The 24805-nt window shown below is 39.3% G+C and overlaps 1 protein-coding gene and 1 pseudogene across 3 annotated transcripts in view; both read right to left on the bottom strand.

Moving 5' to 3' along the window:
- Positions 1-1181: 1181 nt before the first annotated feature.
- The window catches only part of Pbanr (pheromone biosynthesis activating neuropeptide receptor), a 97403-nt gene continuing 73779 nt past the window's right edge, over positions 1182-24805 (bottom strand). The window contains exons 5-6 of one of the 2 annotated variants that reach the window (XM_028176679.2): positions 12208-12393; positions 1182-2683 (exon numbers count right to left, since the gene is read on the bottom strand). In XM_028176679.2, the coding sequence (XP_028032480.1) occupies positions 2465-2683; positions 12208-12393 (405 nt within the window). In that variant the 3' untranslated portion in view covers positions 1182-2464. Of the gene's footprint in view, positions 2684-12202; positions 12394-24805 lie in introns of both variants that reach the window. The other variant, XM_028176680.2, reaches the window with a different exon arrangement.
- Positions 15868-19529, bottom strand: LOC149501817 (uncharacterized; annotated as a pseudogene). Its single transcript, XR_016323967.1, has 3 exons — positions 19481-19529; positions 18383-18506; positions 15868-17699 (listed from the first exon to the last, which is right to left on the bottom strand). The product of XR_016323967.1 is annotated as an uncharacterized LOC149501817 (transcript).

Genomic DNA, 24805 nt, shown 5'->3' on the forward strand with positions numbered 1-24805 from the left:
CATTATGAGCTAATTATACTCTCCGAACTTACATTCATAAATTCCTCCTCTTCGAAATTTGTCGTGTTCGTGCGACTTAATTCCGTCGAAAGTGCCAACAAAACAATTTCTCAAACCAATAAAAGGTCTTGTACGTATGAGTAAGTAGCGTCAGTCAACGTCAGAAGAGTGCTATTATGGTTATGTACGATACGCGTTGCGTAGTTCCCTCGAACGGGACTGTGTTTGAAGATTCCGAACGATACCCTTGAGGGATAAGTACTACGTACTCTCAATATTGACGATGTTAGATTATTGACTTGACAATACCTTCACAATTGCCTTTTTGGACAAAATACTTCAATTTTCATTTACTTCAATTTACCAAAGTAAATTCACCCATTGCGTTGATGAATTTTTACTGCCTGTAGGGTTTTTGAATTTGGTTGCTCTCAAAAAAGTCCGCATTCTGCAAAAATGTGGAAGTCTGTGAGCGTAAAGACTGCTGACGCTGGATGATGGATGAGTCCCAGCAGTTGCTCTTCTAATCTGAGCATCGTTTGTTGTGTAATCGGGTCGTGCATTGTCGAACTAGAGCCCCTAGAACTAGATTAACCTAAGCAGGCTTACAGATTTATTATTGTTTTACGATTTTCCATTGTTATATTCAGTTCTTACTTACTGGTGGCAGGACCTCTTGTAAGTCCGCGCGGGTAGGTACCACCACTCTGCTTATTTCTGCCGTGAAGCAGTAATGCGTGGAGAAGCCGTGGTAACTATATTGAGACCTTAGAACTTATACCTCAAGGTGGGTGGCGCATTTACGTTGTAGATGTCTACGGGCTCCAGTAACCACTTAACAACAGGTGGGCTGTGAGGTCGTCCACACACCAAAGCAATAAAAATAAATAAAAATCTCCGCAAAGTATGTTGGGGATAAATGTAGCAACGTCTAGGAGTCTAGGCTACCGAACAGTCTGCAGACTGAGAGATGTTTATTGTGTAGGCTATGGCCACTGGTCCGACATATCATGGAGTAAATGCGAAATATGCGCGAAGGATTGCGTTATAAATGGTTTCTCCGCAACTCCTCTACGTGGGACGATAAAATACTGAATAAAACTTTAACTTTAATTTGAGAAGAAATCCTTGGATCCGAAAAGGTATATTGAACACACACTGTTAATAAATAAAACTCAACATGGTTGACATCAATTTAATATAATCATAAACTTAGATCGTATAATCACGCGATCACAAAATTTTCCCTTGTTTTTTTTTTACAATTATATACCTATCTAAGTCGTTATTTTAAAACACACATCAATTAACAATTTTTAATACTCACAATGTCTTATAATATGTTTTCAGGTATGACTAACACTGACCGAGAACTATTTACAGACGGTTTTGACGGCTATAATATTTGCCAACTGTTCAAAATTAAATGTCATACACGGTATAAGTGAAACTGTTTTACCTTAACGTGAATAAATAAAAAACACTATTAATATTGCTATAACTAAGCATCAATTTATTCGTTCTTGTAAGATGGCATATTTTGCGAAACAGCAAACTATAGCGATAACAGTAGCCCCTCGTCGCATAAGGCCGATGAGTCCGCGCGTCAACTGATTTTTTATTGTGTTAAATTGTCTTTCATGAACACAAATAGGTTTACTCAAACGTGCTAAAATCAATTAAATTATACCTGAGACAATCTGTACTGTCAACTGTCTTAATTTTCAGTAGTGTTAGAAGGGAACCGTCAGATTCGGTAAAACACTGGATACTTACTTTCCTAAAGGCTTCCTTAAGCTCTGAACGATAAATTCTAATTTGAATAATTTCTTGAACGTGACAGTTATTTTAAAGAGTAGCTTATCATAATCCTGTTTTTTGAGATTTACACTATCTGAACATTTCCTCGTAAATCTAATGAGGAATTACGATAATTATTTGTTTAAAATATTATTATTCTAACATTAATAAATTTTTAATTCATATTTACTTAACAAATTTTAAAATTTTTAATATTATTTAAGAAAAAAAACCTTTTTTCAATCAGGTATTTTTCCGCACAATCGTAAGTCTTTAATTCATTACAAAGTTCGACTGACGAAAGCTAATTTAACAAATCTTAGTGCCTATCTAAGCTCCTCTATTGCACTATATTTACTCATAAACATATAGCAAAGAGCAGAGGTTTTTGTGATCGATAGTAGTTTTCACATGGAGCATCTAAAGCAATCATGTACTATCACATAAATCTGTACAACTTACGTATTATCATCTTAATGAAACCCACAACAGCTGAATCAGTTAACAAGTTACAGTCTTTATACGTTTATCAATACGTTCTACGGCAACTGGAAATCGACACTACAACAAACGACAACAACTTTTACTCCAAAGCTCGATCGTCTGTACGCGCGATCCTTTCTCCAAGCGTCTGGATTATTCACCAAACTTAAACACTTGTGTCTCAGGTAAGTCCTTCTATATTACAATTCACATGATACATGTAAGTGGCCAACTCCTCTCCGGTCAGTTCGTCGTCTACTTCCCGCAGGCTGGAGTTGGAGATACTTCGTGGAGATCCGATGGAGTCGGACGGCTCGTTTCGTAGACGCCAAACTCGGCTCCAGTGGCTGCTAGCGCTAGGTGACTCGTTCACTATGGAGAGATCGCGATTTTGGTAGCACTGTAATTAAAATACGACATACTTCAGAGAAAAGGTTTTTATATGCCTAAAAAATATAGATCATTAAACGGCCTCTTTCGAATTTCGCGATCACTGGATGAATTGGACTGTAGTAATGGTAAACGTCACGTTTTCTATTACCTCTTAAAACACGACACGAATGATCGACGTTATGAATTGTGCCTTGAATACAAAGAGAGACCATTAAGAATGCTTCTTTTTCTATTGAAATTTCAACCTCAGAGTGTAGATGGGCAAGTTTAGTATACTATTTAGTTACTTGGTGAAAAAGTACTCTCCTAGAGCCGTGTTTCTTGAATTAATTTAATAGTCCCGACAAACCGCGATTCGCAGTCACTGCTTAAGCGATTAATTCCTACAAATTAATTATCAAAATTGACATAGCTAGTTAAGTTAACTAAGTATAGTAGTGGTACACAATGGAGGAGTCTCAAGTTTACGCACTGCTATCAATATTTATCTTTACACACTCTTTGGATTTATTTTATGATAAGAAAACTTTGCTTGAGTTGTTCATGAACATTTTATGTTAGGCGGGCGATCGATACGAACACATGGGGCATCTTATCGTTGTTTTATAGCCGTGATGACTTCCAAGAGCAAGCACGTGGCTACGTTTTTTTTTTTTTTTTTTTTTTTTTTTTTCATAAAAATTATTCTAGCCGCTTTTGGAACAAGACCGGATGAAACCACTGATTATGTTTGAATGGACAAATGAAATCTGAATGCACTAATGAAGCAAAATCAAACTCCAACTTAAAATCAAAATAAAGTCCAATAAATTACACTCGGATGGCCTCGAGCTGGGAGACGTGGCAGGGAATCGTGAGATGCGTCAAATCTACCACCTTCAGCACTACAATAAGATCACGACCACTCCGTCAAGAGGTCGTCAGTGCGCCCAGTCATGGCCGGGGTTCCCCAGGGAAGCGTCCTGACACCAATCCTCTACGCTATCTACACTAACGACATTCCCACACTCGAGAGCAACCTCCGAGCGTGGGAAGCCGACGTAAAGTCGGCGTCATTTAACTTTCCCTCTGCAGCCATCTCGAGGATGCAGAGGGTGTTGGACGAACTGCCCCAGTGGCTGGACCGATAGAGGATCGCGGTCAACGTGGGAAAGACTGCGGCAATCCTCTTCGGTCCGGTGCGTACAAGAGTCGTCCCGGGATAGCTCAGTCTCCATGGCCTCAATGTCGAGTTTGGATCCAGCGTCCGGTACCTGGGGTTTAATATTGACCAGAGTTTGAGCCATCGCTCGCCATGCGAGATTTCTCCTCCGCCCAGTGTTGGCCTCCAGGCTGCCGGTCAGGACTAAGCTCGGCATTTACAAAACGTATATCCGTTCCTGTAACACGTACGCAGCTGCGGCCTGGTATCACCTCATCCCGTAAGGTATGCGGGAGAGGTTACAGGCCCAACAAAATCTGGCTCTTCGCGTGATAACAGGAGCAGGGCGTTACTAGCTGTGGAGGTCTAGGTGTGGAGTCGCTCCAGAAGTTCATCCGGAGACTAGCTTGTAACCTTTACGAGCGAGCTGATGGTGGACCTCACGAGCACCACCGCAATATAGCTCCCTTGCACGCCAAGCCACCTGATGGTCGAGTGCTACCAAAGGAGCTACTGGAACCCCCAGCTATGACAAGATAGTCGGCTTAATCGGAGTGATATGGGAGTGCTCATAATGAGTGCCTCCATGGGACTGAGCTGTTCATACTCGTCATTCCCCGACATTGTTGGAGTGCCCCCCTATGGGGCGCATTTTTAACAACTCCCGTGGGTGGACCGCTCCCCACTCTGAGGAGTGTCTGTAAAGTCGGTCCCTCCCCGCTCAGGTCTTATGTTTATGTATATATTATTATCATGTCAATGTGAGTGTGCCGAGCACACTGCGAACAGCCCCCCCTCAAATTCCACCCAGCATTATTCCACCCCTGCCCTGTGTGACAGGGAACTTCCGCCCGGGTAGTGGGGTTCGCCCCGATGCCACATCTCGTTTGCCCCATGATATTAAAAAATATTAAATTGGTTTAGAACGTCAGATCTCCTTTTTAAATCGGTTTTAAGTTAAGAAATATAATAGTCCATTTTTCAAAATATAAAGTTCTATTTTTATTCGATTTATGAAGTGGCTTTCTGTGTTTTGCGGTTCAAAAGAAATGAAATAAATGTTGTCACGGGTCACAAAGTAAGAAATAAGGTGAAATGTTTTCAGACAATAACAAGTAAAGCGAAACGTTTTTTTTTTCAGTGTGGAGAATAAATTATGAAACACTTACCCTGGTTGAATAAAAATACACAAAGGAACTGTTAAATTGACTTTGGTAAATACGTAATAAAACTTGCACTGCAGCTCGAGAGATGTTGATTGAAAAAGGCTTCGGATTTTTTTTTTTTTTTTTCCTACCTATGCTGATAGCCTTGAGAGGCTATTTCAGCGTACCCTAGCTTGTGTAGGTGAGCTCGCGGGGCTCAAACCGGAGAATTGCTAACACCGCCCTAGCAAGAGCAGTGCTTCGCAGAGTCTACCACCGGATCGGAAGCGCGACCCACTGAGAAGATCCGGCGAGAAACTCAGTGGGCTGTGTCTGTGGGTTAATTCGCTCGTCGAGCCCTTCGTCGCAAGCGACGGGTTCGGCGAGGACGGTGACCGGTGCTTGTATTGCCTAAAAGCACCGTTAATGGATCAGGAGGATCCGTGATGACGTGCTTTGGGCGACGTCGACGGTTTACCAAACGGTCTACAGGATCGGGTATGTAGTTTCCGGCGGCCACGACAAAAGGGTTCTCATGTCGTGCCGCCTTCTCAAAGTGGCGCAGCGATGCCGACTGTAGATACTTACTGACGGGGTCGAGCTCCAGATCATCGTGGAGGTCCACGTTCCTCTGGAACCATGGTGCTCCGACGGCTATCCTGCAGAATCGGGATTGTATAACCTGAAGGGGTTTCAAGTTGGTGCGGGCCGCGTGAGCGAACACTACGCTTGCATACGTCATGACGGGGCGTATGCAAGTTTTGTAGAGGGTTACCTTGTTACGGAGGGACAGTTTGCTTCGTCTACAAAGCATTGGGTAGAGTCGTCCTAGTATAAACGCGGCGCGATCGCGTACCGTTTTTACGTGGGGACGGAATGTCATCCCTCTGTCGAGGGTGACGCCTAGGTATTTGACCTTCGGGGCCCACGGTATGGGCTGGTCAAAGAGAGTGATGGGGCTAACGGCGGAGGTGTTTACGCGCCTATTGGGGAGTGGGGTGCTCGAAGTGGTATTCGGAGGGCGAGGCTTCGGACAAAGTGACTTGTCCTTTTATACGAATATCTTACGGTTCTCGAATGTTCCGCCTATAGTGCTGTGACAATCTCCCCTCGAACCACAGACAAGATAGCACAAACACGCCATGCTGTGTCGAGTAAGAGCACTAAGCAGTGTTTCATAATTATATTATTTCCCCACACTGCGCCACGCATACGCTAGAGGGCGTAAATTAAAAAAAAAAAAAATCAATTTTCTAGCGTTACAAAATTACCAACATATTTCTAGATATGTTTTAACAAGTTTAATATATTGAACCACGAAAATAGTGAAATAGTTGACACTAAATGTTAAATATATATGTCGGCGCAATAAAGGAACTGTTTAACATCAATTTCTTATCACAGAGTAATTAGTTGATGATCAGTAGGTAAATAGTCATATTTGCGCCGACATATACAAAACTGAACTTAATCAAATAATCTTAATACGTAATGTTTGACAGCACCAGACAAACAGATGCATGGCTTTATAACTAGGTCACTGAAAATTCCTATTTGGGGAGGTGATCATGAACAATCATGACTACTTCAGTTTAGATAGACCTTAGCTAAGCTCTGACCCAAGCTCTGCTTGGTCATAAATGTAGTTAAAACTAGCTATTTTTTTTTTTTTTGTGATTGAGGGATTACTGGTGGCCCGGGGCCTTCCCAGTTTCACCAGGGCAGGTGGGTGAGCAAAGGTTCAGCCAAGAGGGGTGGGATTTGCTAACAGCTGCCCGAGCGCCTCCAAAGGAGACCTAACAACTGAAGAGCAGCTGCTTCGCGAGTGATAGTAGATTCACTCATTCACCGAATCGGAATCGCGACCCGCTAAGAAGATCCGACGAGAAACTCAGCGGGCTAATAGTTAGGTTGCACGTCGAACTGTTTCCCGAGTTCGACTTGAAAGGGATATTTTAGTCCGGTTGCAAATTATGGGGTAGAGTCTGCCGAGAATAAGCGCGGCACAGTCGTGGACTGATTTTATATGCGAGCGGAACGTCATGGATGATCCAGGGTGACTCCCGGGTACTTGACCTTCCTGGCCCAGGGTATAGGTTGGCCGAAGAGCGTGATCGGGCTTTTTGACCATCCGAACCTATTAGAACTAGGTAAAATTTCAACCTACAGGTAGTCATAAGTTTATTGAACCATAAGTCATCGTGGCCTAAAGAATAAGAAGACCAGTGCATTCGTATCAATCAATGAGATTGTGCCGATGCTCGATCGAATCCCGTACCAATTTTGGAAATGAAATACGTAAATCCTTAAAAAAATCATGTAGTAAAAATCAAATTTACAAATATTATAATTTGTAAGTTTGATTATTATTATAATTTGTAAGTTTGATTGTAACTACTAGTAGAAGGGCGTCATGTGAGCCGGCACTGGTGGGTACCACCACTACCCTCTCCCTATTTCTGCAGTGAAACAGTAATGCGTTTCGGTCTGAAGGGTGGGGCTGCCGTTGTACTGTAAAACCTGAGACATAAATCTCATGTCTCAAGGTAGCTGACGGCATTTACATTTATAGTATCTATGGCCTCTGGTAACCACTTAATATCAGGTAGGTCTTCAGATCTCCACTCAACTTAGCAATAAAAAAATAATTGAAGATACAATTTCGAAAAGGGCACATGTCTGAAAATGTAAAATGTTCAGGAAATTAAAAAAACTGATTATTTTCTAAAGCAGTGTAAAATTTAAAATATTAACTTTTGATATATGTATATATATTAGTGTTAAGTAGCAATTGGAAATTACTGGAATTATTATAGAATGGGTGTAGGTAAGCCTCAAAACTACATGTATATGAAAAAACGTATTTGACAAAATATGCGACATGTGCCCTTTTCGAAATTGCATATTCAATTAAAAACTAAAATATTACTTTATCGAGCTGCTATCCACTACAGCGCCTCTTTTAGCACGGCGCACCTAAGCAAATCAAAACTTCGCAGGCTCAAACAAAAATTTAAGTCAAGCGTTGGAATTCACACGTGAGAAACGTTCCCGTCGAAATTATATTTTACTTTATAATTTTATCCATTGTGTTAAAATAATACATATTATGAAGTGTGTATTGTGATTTTAGTCACGTGGCCTCGTAATGAGAGATCGTAAAGTAATACAATTTTACTGCCTGTATTCACGCTATTAAGTATTTAAGAAAAAATATAGATTACAATAGTTTGTTATCTTTATATTACTTCCTGGAAAGAATATTGGCTCTATAATTTCTTGTGATGTTTTCAGTGATAGATTCAGAATTCAAAAACCTTGTTAAGAAACATTACATTTATAATACTAATAATTAAAAAGTTAAATTAGATTATTTTTATATACATATTAGATTTTTCTTATTTGAAATGAATGAATTTTAAAATAATTTCAATTACATGAAACTGATAGTGACGTGCGTCTTTTCAACTTTAATAGTTCTAATTTTTGCCTCACCATTAGTCACATGTACTTATCGACACCGGTTTGTTTACAAAGCTTTTTTTTTCCTACCTATGCTGATAGCCTTGAGAGGCTATTTCAGCTTCACCCTAACGTTTGTAGGTGAGCTCACGGGGCTCAAACCGGAGAGTTGCTAACATTGACCCTAGCAAGAGCAGTGCTTCGCAGAATCTACCATCGGATCGGAAACGCGACCCACTGAGAAGATCCGGCGAGAAACTCAGTGGGCTGTGTCTAGTGTAAATTTCGCTTAAATTAAACAGCCTTTCCCCGCTCGATATAGTCTTCGTGGGTGAAAATATTGTTCACGAACGGATCGTCCAATTTGATTAAGTTAATTTACACCATTCTGCCAGGTTCCTATTCCTGAGGTATTTGATCCGAAAATGATTCGTGCTAATTTGATACTAGGTCTCTGCTGTCGCATGCCTGCACTTAATTCGCATAGTTGAACTTGACTCGAATACCAGCACAATTAATTCCCATTACTTCGTCGCTCTCGGTAAATCGACGTAAGATGTAAGCTAATGCGCTTTGCAGCTTTCTTTTAATTCATCTTTATTTATCGTAAACTGGACTTCCTCCGGGCTTAGTTTTGAAGTAGGCAATTCTCGGTCAAACAAGTACCCGTGAAAGGACCCCAGCGTTAAAAAAAGAAGGTCAAAAGCAATTAAACTAAAATCCCATCATTACCGTGGCGAGTAAGGATTACGTCAAGTCCGCACGGGTGGGTACCACCACCCCGCCTATTTCCGTCGTGAAGCAGTAATGCGTTTCGGTTTGAAGGGTGGGGCAGCCGTTGTTTTTTTTTTTATTGTTTAGATGGGTGGACGTGTCTTGAGACCTTAGAACTTATATCTCAAGGTGAGTGGCGCATTTACATTGAAGATGTCTATGGGCTCCAGTAACCACTTAACACCAGGTGGGTTGTGAGTTCGTCCACCCATCTAAGCAATAAAAAAAAATTGACTACTACGATATGTTTATACAAGTTTTTTTTTTCACACAAAAAAATTTTAGTTGAAAAGAAAAAGATAATACAATGTATATTTATTTGTACAAACAGCGTGTACATCATGTATTACATGAAAGTAATCATAAATAGCTTACACGTACCAACTATTTAGATATTAATAAACGGGCAAGTTAAATATAACATTACAAAATCCCCGACATAAACCGCAAAACACGTGTAGTAAACAGATCGTAACATTAAATCCCAAGTAAATAGTTTTCAGGTTCATGTTTGATAACTATTTGATTTTCAATATAGCTTGTTCATTTTATTATTACTAGTGTTCGCGAAATGGTCTCAATCCGACCATAATCACTGAATCTAAATTCGACAAAGAGCAATTGACAAGCAGAGAAGGAAACTGGATTCAACTATTCATAGGTACTAGTGAACCCGTTTACATTCAACTATCACTAATTATTGAAGAAAAACTCAAAGTATTTATAAAAGAATGCTACAAATAGTCAATGTAAAATGTAATTGTATCAAAACATACGTGCTACTATAGGCACGTATACATTCTGTAATTTGTATTCTTCGTACGCCGTTTGGTAAGTCTGATATTTTTAAATTTCATAAAATTTACTTTATTTAGCATAACACTCGTATATTATTTAAAGAATGTATTCAATTAATTGCACTTCATACTGGGGTGGGTTTCGCTATTTCGTATGATTCATCCGACCGATTTCGGCCATGGCGACCACTTTGACTCCTATCCATCGATTTGGCGCTCGTGCCCTCGAAGATGGCTTATATAGCCTATCTTCGCGGCAAAACTTCTTGCGCATTGAGGGCACGTAAGCACGCCGTTCTCATAATTAAAGCTATTTCGTATATGTATATAGCAAAACGTATGAAAATAAAGGAAAGAGGCGTACTAACGTGGGTGTACATCAAGAATGTATCGTATCGCCGCTTTACTTGAATTGTACATATGTTCAAATGTACATACCAAATGCCTATTCGTACTGGTACGGAATATTAAACAGACGGCGCTACGACTGGTAGATATTAATTTGCAAAACTGCGTTACGCTGACGAATTCAATTCTTTTGCCACCAGTGTTTTAACATGAGAGGGATATTTCTAAAAATGGAACTGAGTCTGGTGTTCGGATTAAGGTGTTTTTTTTTTTGTTCAGGATGAAGTTGGAATTTCGGACGGTATGCGAGACATGTCAGAGCTGAGCCAACTAAAACCACCTGTCAGTCAACAACCCACGCTCAAATCTCGCATGATACAGAATTCAATCCAGATAGGAGAGAGCAAGGTAACGCGTTATACGCAAAAAGTCTCTCCTATCACCCTATCCTCGTGGGACGCCGAACCCAGCAGTCATCAGTGTCTATCTACCACCTGTCTTCTCATTTGACCACCTAGAAATATCCCGCTGAGCTAGAACCAACGTGGCTCGGAGAGTGCGGTCTTCTGTTACCCGATTACTCTTTTGCAAGTCTTTTGTGGAGCAACGTCCTTAGGTCCGCGCTCTCAAAAGCCAAAGCAAAATGACACTACAGGACCTGGGATTAGCCACGCGGCACAACCAGTCTTCTAATCGTATCAAAAACGAGTGCTACTCCAGCAATGGCAAAATAGGCAAACAGATTTGACGGACTACGACCGGCGTGGCAGCTACGTATCAAAATATGCAGAGGCTCGGGAAGAATAGTCTCCTAAGCACCCTATTATACCCAATGATCCACCGCGGAGAGCCAAGAACTGACTCCTGTGTAACACCACGTAAGACTCAAAATTAGTACGAGAAATAGGAAGCTAACCAAGTCTTCATAGCTCCCCACAATATCAAGGTTTGTAAATATTGCAAAGATTGCATTAAATAAGTTAGAATTTCATTACAAATCAATTTGCAAATGTAATTGCTAGAGCTGCTAAATGTATCTATCCAACGCTAATCTCAACGTTGCTTGGAAACGCGCAACAATTTATTTCAGACTCCTCAGATTGTAAGCTCTAGTTATTTACACCAACTGCGTTTGCTTTCAAATGACTATACTGAAATATATTCAGTGCTTGTTTTAAACATACAAAATTAAATGTTTGATGAGTTCTGAAAGCGGCTGAAATATTTAGAAAGAATATGCTTTATATGGTAGTTGAAATTTTGCAATTTTTTATTACGCCTCAAATAAGTCTATTACGAGCTACTTCAAATGGAATCTCCAGGTAGGGCCTGTTGTATCATCCTGACAGGGCTTGACTTGACTATTTTTACCACGCAGTATTTTGGCTCTTCATTTCGTTCCGTTCTGACACTTTTTTCATCATGCGTTTCCACAAGAGATTAAAGTTTTCCATGTACCATTCGGCTTTGGAATGAACTGTGTTTCCCGAGCGCTTTACTCCACGGTGGTTCCTACTTAAAACGAGGTTTGAGGAGAGTTCTCAGCAGTAAGAATTGACTTGGCTGTGCGCCTGGCATTGTTGATGTCCATGAGCCATAGTAACCAGTTACCGTGAGATGGGCCGAATACTCACCCGGAAAACCAATAAAAAATCATACCTTAAGGTCGGCAGCCATAATTAGTTTATTAGAAGTCTTGGTGTCTCCTCCTGTACTATCGGTTTTCAAGATTGCTTTCTCTAGTTATAAAAATTAAAGCATACACACATAAAACCTGTTAGTTAATATCTTAAGTCAAAATACCAAACCAATGTTAAACCATAGCCCAAGATAACCCGCTAATGCACAATGGGTCTAACCTCACCTGCGCTCTAGGAGGCGCATCGCAAAGGTGCGTAGTAGCGGTCGAGAGTCGCCGAAGTCTTCGAGGCCCTCGAACTGGATCTGTCAAGCCATTGGCAGCCCTCTGCCGTTGCGAAGCCAGCAGTGCACTGTATGACCGACCCATGCGAGGCCCACCTCGCCTTCCACACCAAGCCGCTAATGTCATCTGTTAACAAGGTCCTTATATTATTATAATTTACATCTTACACTAGTAAAAAAGGGTGATTTTTGTTTAAAAATCAAATCTGATAAAATTTATGCTTCCTTCAATTTTCTCCGTTCGTGGACATAATTAAAACTATTTTAACCCTTAAATTCCGACTTTTCGAACAATTTACGGTAGTCATGATCATTCACAGGCGACAAATGTTTTATTCTTAAATTATTAAATATTATATTAATCGCTGCCTAATATTTAACCTCTCTTTACATGCAAACATAATTAATAGTATGTTGTGGTCTGGAAGTTTGTTTTGAGGTTTCGTCTTCACGATAAGATTAAACCAGCTAAGCTCTGAGAAATTAAATGTATTATTTTCAATAGCAAAACCATCGCGTACTAGACTTGGATTTAGTAGCAAGTATTTGAATTCGGTTAAATTTCATAGAATTGTAGGAACCACTACTACCCAGAACCTTATGATTTTAAAATGAACACAATAAAAGCAAATTTAAACCGCACAAATTATATTCATGTTACAATGAACTCTAGCTACTTGTTATAATTAATAAGAAAAACTGCCTAATGCAAATTGTTATAACTTTGAATTGAATTCTCACGAGATCCTGTAATTATCCGTGTTTCATACAAATAGCCTAAAGCAATGTTGAAAGCTACAATCTCATTTCATTAAATCTGACCGAGGTAAGAGAATTTCCATTAATGCGGTTTAAAGTTCAACAGAACTCGTAAATCCCTAAATCGATAAGCGGAGAGTAGGGCGAGCCACTTGTCGCCGACATTTCCACAACGGCATCCCAAATAGCCAAATTATCTAAACGCGTATCTAGATTATGGCTATACACTTTCCTTTTTATTGTGGGCTGACAGTACCATTGAGGATCGGGGATTTTCATACGAACATATTATTATGCACTCATCTCTCGCGGCACAGATTTTAACTTGAAAAAAATACAATATATACCCATGAACATACAATGAATTGAATGTGAAGAAATTTTTATGTACTTATCTCGAAACTTTTCTAGCTTTTGGGTATTGTGACTTTTACACAGTGCAAATTACTATGATCACCTAAAAGGCCTATATCATCTTAAAGGATTGGTCACCGATAAATCCACTCAAATGCACGAGGCCCACATCTAAATCACAAAGAAACTAACAACTGGTCCAGAATCAACGGCGTCAAACTAGGATTTTCTTCTGTGTTCCGGAAACTTGCGACACAAAAACACGTACAGCCAGAACTCGAAGACAAAGAAACTAATAAACAAAGACTAATCGGGAACCGAAACGGAAATCGTGGTAATTGGTACACAACAGAAACAGCGCTCCAATGATTTTGGAAAATCCCCATAGACACAGCCCACTGAGTGTCTCGCCGGATCTTCTCAGTGGGCCGCGTTTCCAATCCGGTGGTAGATTCTGCGAAGCACTGCTAGGGCCAGTGCTAGCAACACTCACGATTAGAGCTCACCTACACGTCAAGGATAAGCTGAAATAGCCTCACAAGGCTATCAGCATAAGTAGAGGACAAAATAAAAAATTGGAAAATTTATAAATTACATGCTTCCGGTTTTTATTATAATAATAATAATAATAATAATAAAGCCTTTATTCAGACAAATACATATTTTTTTTTTTACATATACAAGTGGTATTAATATTAATAAAAATTTTTTTTTTTTTGCAATTTTTTTTTTTTTGCCTATGTTATTATTAGTTATTGTCTGTTTGTCTATTATAGACATAGGCCTCCTCCAACTGCCTCCATATGCTTCTATTTTCAGCTGTTCTGGTCCATGTGCTTCCCGCAACTGCCTTAATGTCGTCCACCCATCTCCTAAATGGTCTACCTCGGTTTCTTTTTCTGTCTCTCGGATACCAGTACATTATAGTTTTACACCATTTTTCCTGTCCTCTTATAGTATGCCCCGTCCACTTCCATTTAAGTTTCCTTATTGTAACTGAGACATCCTTTAATTGAGTTTGTTTTTTAATTGTTGATGTTCTTATTTTGTCTGATAATCTTTTCCCCGTCATGCTCCTCTCTATAGCGTTTTGACAAACTTCTAATTTTCGAGCATGTGCCATTGTTAGGGCCCATGTTTGACATCCGTATGTAAGGACAGGGAGGATGCAGGTGTTGAAGAGTTTCCTTTTAATGGTCATGCTTGTTTCATTGTTTTTCATCACTTCTTTTAGATTCCAGTACCTTTTCCATGCATTGGCTATTCGTCTTTCTATTTCTTTTGAAGTGAGGTCTGACGGCGATATTATTTGGCCTAAGTAAACGTATTCATCAACATATTCAATAGTGTTGCTGTTAATAGTTATGGGGTATTTTATATCGTTAGTCATAGCTTTAGTCTTCTGAGTGTTCATAATCAGTCCTACCTTCCGACTTTCCTCGTCTAATTCTCCAAGCATTGCTTGAAGTTCATTTTTTGTTGGTGAAAAGATTATTAAATCATCTGCAAATCTTAAATGGGTTAAGTTGTCTCCATCTATTGATAGCCCTCTTGTTTCCCAGTTTAGTTGACGAAAAACGTTCTCCAAAACCGCAGTAAACAACTTCGGTGACAAAGGATCTCCTTGGCGGACTCCTCTTTGAATTTTTATTTCTTCACCTTCTCTTTCTGTTTTTATTTTAGCTGTGCTACTGTTGTATACATTGCTTATGATTCTGATATATTTATTTTCAATTCCCTGGATCTTAAGAGCTTGCCAAATCATTTGATGTTCAAGCGAATCAAAAGCTTTGCAATAATCCACGAAACAGCAGTAGAAGCTCACATTAAATTCCTTGCCTTTCTCGAAAAGTTGCTTGACTACGTGTATGTGGTCTAATGTTGAATACCCACTCCGGAATCTTGTTCTCTAGGCTGGTTTTCATCGAGCTTTTTACTTATTCGACCTAGGATCACTTTAGCAAAAACTTTATAAATATTAGACATCAGGCTGATTGGCCTGTAGTTGTTGATGTCATTTTTGTTCCCTTTCTTGTGTAGTAATATTATTGTCGACGTACTCCACTGATGCGGAATATGCTCGCTCTTTAGGATTTCATTGAATATGTGTACTAATATCGGTGCCATGGTGTCTTTGTTTTCCATAAGGAATTCGTTAGTGATGCCATCAGAACCAGAAGCTTTATCTTTCTTTTGTGTTGATATCGCTTTTTGTACCTCTGCCATCATTATTAGTGGTACTTCTTCCTGTACAGATAAATCTATTTTTGGTGTAGTAATTTGGCTTGAGTATAATTTTTTAAAGAAGTCTGTTGCTGTTGTAATTATTTCTGATCTTCTGGTCGTGTTTCTATCGTTTCTGTCTTTCATTTTGGGTATCCAGTTTCGTTTTCCTGATAGTTCTTTTAATGCTTTCCTTACTCCGCCTGTTTTCAGGATACATTTTTCTAGTTTTTCTAACCTAAATTTTTGTCTTTCTTTCCTCATATTGGTGTTTATTTGTTTGCTAATTACTGTTATTTTCTTTCTTATATCTTTTGTTTTATTAGATGTTGAGAAAAGGTTAGCTCGATCTTCTAGTAGCTGCTTTGTTTTATCTGATAACCATGATATTTTATTCTTTCTAGTATCCGAAGCTTTTCCTGGGGCCTTTCCATTTATAATTTCTTGCAGTTTGTTGTATGTGTCTTGTATGTGTAGGTCTTTTGTGTTTTCTATGAAGTTTATTAGCTTTTCTTTAAGTCCACTGACATTCAGGCTTGTGGTTTTGTTTGTTAGATTTGCTTTAAAAGGTCTTTTCTTAGAGGTGTTTAGTTTCAGCTTGGCTCTGACAGGTCTATGGTTACTGTTAAAGTTTAAATTATTTATAACTCGACAATCTTGAAAAGCTGTACTTCGATTCGAGAGAATGTAATCTATCTCATTTTTGTAACGACCGTCTGGAGATGTCCACGTCCACCTATTCCTTGGTCGATTTTTATAATAGCTGTTCAATATTTTCAGATTATTCTCGTAAGCTAAATGAATCAATTTCTCGCCGTTTCGTGTCCTCTTTCCTGTACTGTATGGCCCCAGCACTATATCTTCACCCTCTACTCTGTGTCCTGTTCGCGCATTAAAGTCTCCCATCACTATGAGGTTGCTGCTTGAATAAGTTTTTATTGTTTCTGTTAGCTGCAAATAGAAAGAGTCGATTTCTGTGCTGGTCGCTTGCTCTGTCGGGGAGTAGATTTGTACTATGGACCACATCTCGTCTAAAGGTGGTAACTTTAAATTTAATAGAATGATTCGCTCTGATATGCCTATGAATTCATCTATACACTCTTTTAATTCTTTTTTCACTAAGAAACCTACACCGTATTGGCCCGGTGTGTAACCGTTGTGGTAAAAAGTAAATTCACCGAAGTCTTCTATGTTTTCTCCTATACGTCTCACTTCACTTAAACCAACGATAGACCAGTTTATATTATCTAATGCGAACACAAGTTCTGTCAATTTTTCGTCTGATCGTAGTGAAAGTGTATTATATGTAACGATGTGTAAGGTGCTAGTCCGATGGCGGGATTCTTTGAATAGTTTTTGTGTTGAGTTGGGCAGATTATTTGGAGGGTAGTAGTCATCTTCCCCCACGGTGACTAGCCGGCTTGGGGGGTTTATCTTCAATGTTGATTTATATAAGGAGCTTATTTTTCTTTTTGTTTGGTTCCGGGTGCCTATGTTAGTTCCTGGTTTTTTGGGATCTCAGATAAAGAAGATGACCTTCCTCGTGCTATATAATTTAAAATGTTAGGTTTGATTATTTCTTTAGAACCGGTATTAGGCGGGTTTCTTCCTGGAATTTTGTTTGTGTTCGACTTCTTTAGTGATGACTAATTTGGTGAATCAGACTGATCTCTTTTCCTTTTTTCTCGGCCGACCTCGTATGGTTTCTTTACTACCAATTTATCGTGCTTCAAATATGCGATGTTTCCCTTTTTACGCTCTTCTTCTACTTTCGGTTGTAGTTGTTTCCTCGTTTCAAGGACGCTTTTTGAATAATCTTCTTTCACGTAGATGCCTTGTGGAAGGTTAGGTTTGTTTTTTAGTATAAGATTCTTTTTCCATGTAGTCGTAAAGGTCACTATTATCGGGCGGCTTTTAGTGGATGACGCACCGATTCTATAAATATTACTTACTTCTTGACAGTCCAGAGGGGTGCCTGCTTCTACGATAATCTTCTTTATGTATTCTACAAGATCTATTTCTCTTTTTCCATTTTCTTCGACACCGAAAAAGACTAAATTATTCTTTCGTTTATCTTTATCCAAATACGCTTTTGTTCTAATTCAGAAATTTTTAATTTGAGGTTGTTATTTTCTTCAGTAAGCGATTCCAATTTTTCATTTAACACCTCCGTAACATTTATTGTGACTGTATTAGTTATTATTAGAGTTTGTTGATTTAGCTTATCTTCTAATTTTGACCATAATATTTCCATATTTTTATCAATTTTCTAGGGTAATTTGGGTTTGTGCAAATGGTAACAGCAAATGGTAGAATTTATAATTTTGATGCTTGCCACACTATTGAATATTTCGCTGTCATTCGGCTGTTCTTCTGAGTCTATGATTCGGTGTATAGGTTGGCACTATTGTAATAAATATGGCTGATCTAATTTACTTGTTGATGATCTTCCTTGTTTAGTTGTGTACACTTCGATCAAATTTGACGACGAAGAAACTGATTTCGCGCTACTACTTCTATATATTTGAACTTTTTGTGAATGTTCAGGTGAAATAAACACTTGTTTGTACTCGTATGTCACTTAATTGCACTGTTTTGTTATTATTTTATAAGACAATCACTCGATACGTGTTCACCATTAAGCAACCGGAACCGGTTTTTATTAGTCAATGTTAATCCTTCTAATCCTAATTGTACTAAACGTGATGATGACTTTGGAAAATTTGAAAGCTTGATCGAAAGCGAACACTTAAATGCCGATTACTCTAACTTCGTTAGACAGTTGATCGACTTGGTTTTTGAGAGACGGATTCATTACGGCCAAAATTACAATACTCATCAAAGCGGTGGACCAGCATTGTTGTGGCGAGCAAGGTAAACTCTTCAATTTGCATTCATGTTTTTCTATAAAATGCACGAGAGTATTTTTAATTTTTGGGCTTTCGAAGACTCGTATTTTGTTCAAGTATCGTAAAACTATTTCCTTAGTTCTATATGAAATTAAGTTGACCGAGCTAATAATGTAATGCATCAATGTAAATTAGATGAGTTAAGAATGTTCTTGCTTGACAAAACGATCAACCTTGTTAGAGAAAGTGCACCAGCGCTGATGACGTCACATTTTTGGAAACAAAAGAGGGTAACCCCTTTTTAAGTGCCTAACTATAACGCAAATTCAATTTACAGTTTTCTTCTTTTCTTAAAATGACATCTGAAATCCTTTTAAACATAAAAACGTAAACAATTAACTCCAACTTAACAAACAACACTACCTTGTTAAGTTTGTTTTAAGCTCGGATCCTCCGAGTAAGTAAATATTTAGAATTAATTTCTTTTGAGCATCTGTTCGTGTCTAGTCTCGTCACGTCCCTTTTTCTAATAAGTAAATCTAAATGTAACAACCAAGTAATCAGAACAATTGTGTTTTATTTTAACTAAGCACGAAAAATACCACAGATTATTTGGTTTATTGGTTTTCGTTAAAAACACACGAGAGTTAGAAGCAAGTTCGATTCCAAAGTTTACCGAAAATAGTAACCAACATTTTCATTAATTTTTCCATCATTACACAGATTTATATAAAATGGAGACTGCTATAACATTCGCTCAGCTATCTCAGAACAATATCATTGGTCCAATGGACCAATGTCCATTTGCACCAAATTAATAAAATGAATAAAATTGGCATCGCACCACGGAGGTAGAGCGCACCCCTACTTTCTAAAATCACTGCATTCACCCACACTGCATTTACAGCGATAATTTTTGCCACATATCATCCTTTGGAATCCTCCTTTTCGAAGTTTACCGAGCGCTACGGTATTTGCTTCTTCAAACGAAGTTTAATAAGTCCTCAGCGATAGTGCATTACGGCGTACCTGTATCTCTGGAATTCTTGAAATTCATAAGCAGCGGCGCTCTCACCATCAGGTAGACCCGCCTCCGAAAACAAAAAAAAACACCATCGCATCCTATCTCTTTCGTAGAGCTGTTAACATCCGGGAGCACGCTTCAATTAAGCACGTAACAATAGTGATATTACTCGTAATAGTATAATAAAGTTTAATTTCTGTTTACACAGAAAATGGAACATTTCATAAGCTTTGATTTCTTTCACGTTACACCAAAGTTATTTGAAAGTTGCCCTCGACTTCAAATATTGATACGGTCTGGCTATGTCGTCGTATTTGATGGCTCCCATAAAAACACCCTCTGGTTCGTCCCACCTTTATGACGACATAAAATTTATGTTCCGTGGCGGTCGTTTTATATCGTCCAACGATTTTATAATTGACATTAGATTAGCTACAATTTGAGATGTACACGCGTACTTTTGTGAATACTAGTGATTTTGTTCTACTTGTGTTGTATGGAGACGAAAAAATCAACTGAAATTGATAATTTGGGAAGTTAAAAATGAAGCCCAGGAAAAATGGATTCAGCCTTGTAACTTAGTTTACGGAATGTTCTGAGATTAGATTATTTTTAGCTTCCATACTTAGAGTAATTGATTCTGGTTAAATTTTTCTAAAATATAATCTTCATGAATATAAAAAGTAGGTGTAGATTTTATAACAAAACCATAATAAACTTGGCAGTAATTTTGTATTCGTAACTTTTAGCATATTAAGAAGAAAAAATTAACTTTTATTTATAACCATAATTAGAGTCTATTTTGTAGTGTTTCATTACCTTTTTTAAAATAAATACATTCTCTCAATTTCGTAAAAAATAAAATGCAACAATATTTTATTGCTTTACCAAAAAAAATATTTGCCTCGTTATATATATAAAAAAAAAGAAAAAAACTTGTGATAAAAAAATATTCCTTTAAATGCATTGTGACAAACAAATACTAAGCTTTATTAACTTAGATTCCTTTGTTCAATATAGCGGTTATTGCGAGTTGTAACTAATATCCGCATTGGGCCGTCTACAAAGGAAGATCCGCTTGCACTACGCACGTAAATCGCAATCAGAAATCCAATATGGAGGTGCTTCAGTATGTAGATAAATAAAGCTAGATGGCTAAGTTTGATGGTAGTTCGACAGCTTCGACGTAATATTGTAATAAGCCAATAATGTACGTAATAAACTCAAACATATCATCTAAGCTTCTAATCTATATATTAATACGTGAAGTAAAAACTTTGTATCCCTTTTTCTGAAAATTGCGCGGACGGAGGAGTATGAAACTTTCCACATGCATAATGAATAATGCATAAAAGATACATTAAATCAATAAAGAAAACATTACACACACTACATACCATGTATTTGACGCACACACGCATGCATACTCTTTATTGTCAAACTTTTGCTCTTGACGTCTGTGGTAACATTGAGAATAGATTAAATATTGTTTGTCTTTAATAATATTTTTTTATAATGTAGCCTTGGCGAAATTTGTGATTATAGAAGTATAAAATACAATCATAACAGTGTACAAACTTACAATTCCAATTAATTATATTCGAATTTCGACTACCTACCTTGAAATTTATCAATATGTACGTACTGTATGTAGGTAGGTAGATAGGTAATGTAATTGATTTGACCACGATGTCGACCGAAATTCGTAGTGATTTACCTACCGCCTTTATAGTGAGTGTAAAAATAGTGAAATCCGATCTCTCAAAGCTGTTGGAAAACTTTATTAATTACGACTTTAAAGCGATCGAGAGGAAATGTTTCAAGTTTAGGTACCTATAATTTTTGCCGTTCTATAAATACTCCCCCGCCCTAGACCCAGACATCATAGGCCTAATTCCGCCGCTACACTGAATTGTCGTCACGAATGGCTTTATCGAGTTATATATCGAAATATTTATTAATTTTGTGTACGGCTCAATGCCAGTTTTATTATGACTAGATGATGACCGAGCTTTGCTCGTTTTTTTTATAACGCCATCTTGTTGTGTCTTTAAAGTGGTTAGTTGCCCTTAATTAAGAAAAATAGTATTATTATTCGCCAATAGATGTCGGGAAGAGTTGATTATTGAAAACACGAATAAAACAACATTTTCTGAAAATAAATCGTAGCTAGATCGATTTATCGCCCCCGAAATCTCCTGTATACTAAATTTTATAAAAAGCGTTGGAGCCGTTTTCGAGATTCAGATTATATATGTCGCATCCGGGTCAATAGTTCGGAATATCAACGATACACAAACGTCAAAGTGACAGAATGGCCGTGTCGTGGTTGACGACTTTTAGTAATATTAAGACGGTGGTTTTGATTATTATTTTAAATGATGAAATGTTGTTTTGATAAATATCACAAAATGAAGGGTAGACTCCGTAACGCCACAGTATAAAATGGCGGTACGTGGACAGAGTCGTGGCATTCGTGTCAGACAGTGATTCCGTCCGTCTCAGCAGCGAGTCTCTGACAGTCAGTCAGTCGGTCTATCGGTATGTGCAACGAAACTGTCGGTTTATCCTGTCATTGTGAAAGTTGTGTGTGTTGAGTTTCAATAATTATGATTGAAAAGTTTTATTGCCTAAACTGAGTTCAATCGAATACCAGTGATGACGGAACCTACCGCTCAGCCATCCCCGCCGCCGCCGCCGACATCAGAAGTGAGATCAGGACTCTACTCTCACTGGCGTGACGTGTTTGAACATGTTCGAAGTACAGCAAAAAAAACATGATGCAGATCAGAATACTACTAGTGGTACGCCACAAGAGCGTGAATGCAGCATACGTAAGTCGTGTCATAACGTCTGCTACCTCGATGGAAGATCTGAGCCACGAAGAAATCGTCACATCTTACGTTCTGGCTCATGTTGCCCAGTTGACTCTCGACTTATCACATGGCATTTACTAGCGGAAATACGACACGTAACAAGCTATTGCAAGAAATTAAGGCAAATGCAAGTCTCAAGTGAAACTTTGATCGCAATAATGGATCTGTCATGACGAGTGGGTAGTTCCGACACGAATCGTTTTTAAGCTAATGACTACTGCTAGAGTTACATGGCACTAGTGCAGTAAACCAAGACATGAGACGGTGAATTGTCGCTGAAACTTTAGAATCTACTAGATTCAATACCAATAACACTACACGTTCGATGACTTCGGGCTCCAGCAAGCAAGCAAACAAGAAAGCAAGCAAGTTTCCGTGGGGAAGAAAAATTATTATTGACACATCTGAAGTCGTCGTGACCTGTAAGATAAGACGTCCGGTGCGTTCGTGTCTGGCGATGCGGCGGTGTTCGTGTCCCGCTGGCGGATGCAAGTTTTTCTGGTGAAGTGCGTGCTTGTGCGTGCTTGACAAGTGTTTGCGGTTGGCTTCCGCAGTGTGGGAGTAACATCGTGTAGGAGAGGTGGAATCCGCAAAATTGTAGTTTGCGTGGTGGCTGGTAAGATTTGCTGTGGTAAAAAGTTTGCGTGGTGGTAAAATGTCTTGTGAGTCTGCACAGGTAGCCGGAGGTGAGTCTTCCGCGGTCGCGGCCTACCCAGTCTGCGAGAACCGGGCAGATCGCCTCAACGGTACGGAGGCCGGCCGACGGGTCCGCCAAACGACGAGACCACGCCTTTAGCACGGACTGCCGAGATTGGAGCCCCCGCGCTCCGGCTGCACTTGCGCTAGGGCGCGCCGCCTCGTAGGAGACTGAGGTATTCTTGAATAACTCTGACTGCGATCGCGCGCTGCCGGCGCCGCAGCCCGGCGACGTTCTCGTGGGTAAGGACGTGGCACCAGACGGGTGCTCCGTATAGTGCCATCGACCGCACGGGTACCATCACCCTGCCTATTTCTGCCGTGAAGCAGTGGTGTATTTCGGTTTGAAGGGTGGGGCAGCGGTTGTAACTATACTGAGACCTTAGAACTTCTATCTCAAGGTGTGTGGTGCGTTTACGCTGTGGACGTCTATGGGTTCCAGTAACCGCTTAACACAAGGTGGGCTGTGAGCTCGTCCACACATTAAAACGAAGAGCGTAATCAAACGAAATTATCCGAAGTTTAAAGGGCCGTTTAAAGTAGTTGAAGTATTGGATGGTGACCGTTACACATTGAAAGCTTTAAATTCAAAACGTACTTACAAATACCCACACGATAGGCTAAGAAAAATGCCAGCATGACACATACCAGTCGAGGTTGATGTAAATGATGATGATGAAGAGCAAGCTTAAATTGTGGTGAAAACTCGAGTAAGGATAGTCTATCGGCCGTATTGTGTTCGACCGTACCAGTAGCTATTACGTAGTCGTAGCTCTGTAGAAATCGGTGTCTCTTGAGGCAACTCAAGTAGTCCGTGGGTGCGCGGTGCGCGTTTGGCTCTGGCGGAGGTCGGGGTCTATAAAGACCATCGTGTGTAGTCAGCGGGTGATGAACACGGGCGATCCACGCTGTGGATGCGCATCATGAGGGCAATTGCGATTGCTGGTCGGCTGGAGAGCCGTGGCGTTAGATATTTTTACTCGGAAGTTTTCTTTGATCTGAGTTCCTGTAAGCTATGCCTGATTTGTACAGAGTAAATTTGAAGTTTGATGAACGACTGTGGTACGTGCTCTGGCTGCTGAATAGTGAACTTTGTATACCCTATTGTTTGATTTGGTTAAAATGGTATTAAAACAGTTTAAAGCTTTGATGACTTTAAAAAGTCGTAAAGTGTAGTCAGGAGTGATCGAGCGGAACAAGTGTTCTCGTGGATGTTTTTGATAGTAGGTTAACCATCACACGAGGACGTGTACAGCCAGGAAGACCGTGTCGCAATCAACACGTGATTGCTACAGCCAGTACGAGATATGGGACGCAAACGCCGTCTGTCGGCGCTCGATGGGTCAACTATTCACCGGCCGAGCGGAGCGACATGCCGGTAGCTGTGTAATATCGAGTATTTTTGGTAAATGAGAACAATCTGGTGAGTCGTATTATTTTTATTTGGATTTTGGTGCCGAATGTTCTCTTGTCGAGAAATCTATATGCGATGGTTCTCATAAAAGGTCTGTTGATTAGAGTCACAGGGATGACTGTTGATTAGAGTCACAGGGATGACTGTTGATTAGAGTCACAGGGATGACTGTTGATTAGAGTCACAGGGATGACTGTTGATTAGAGTCACAGGGATGACTGTTGATTAGAGTCACAGGGATGACTGTTGATTAGAGTCACAGGGATGACTGTTGATTAGAGTCACAGGGATGACTGTTGATTAGAGTCACAGGGATGACTGTTGATTAGAGTCACAGGGATGAC

The sequence above is a fragment of the Bombyx mandarina genome, chromosome 12 (genome assembly GCF_030267445.1).
Source record: "Bombyx mandarina strain Sakado chromosome 12, ASM3026744v2".
Taxonomy (NCBI): domain Eukaryota; kingdom Metazoa; phylum Arthropoda; class Insecta; order Lepidoptera; family Bombycidae; genus Bombyx; species Bombyx mandarina.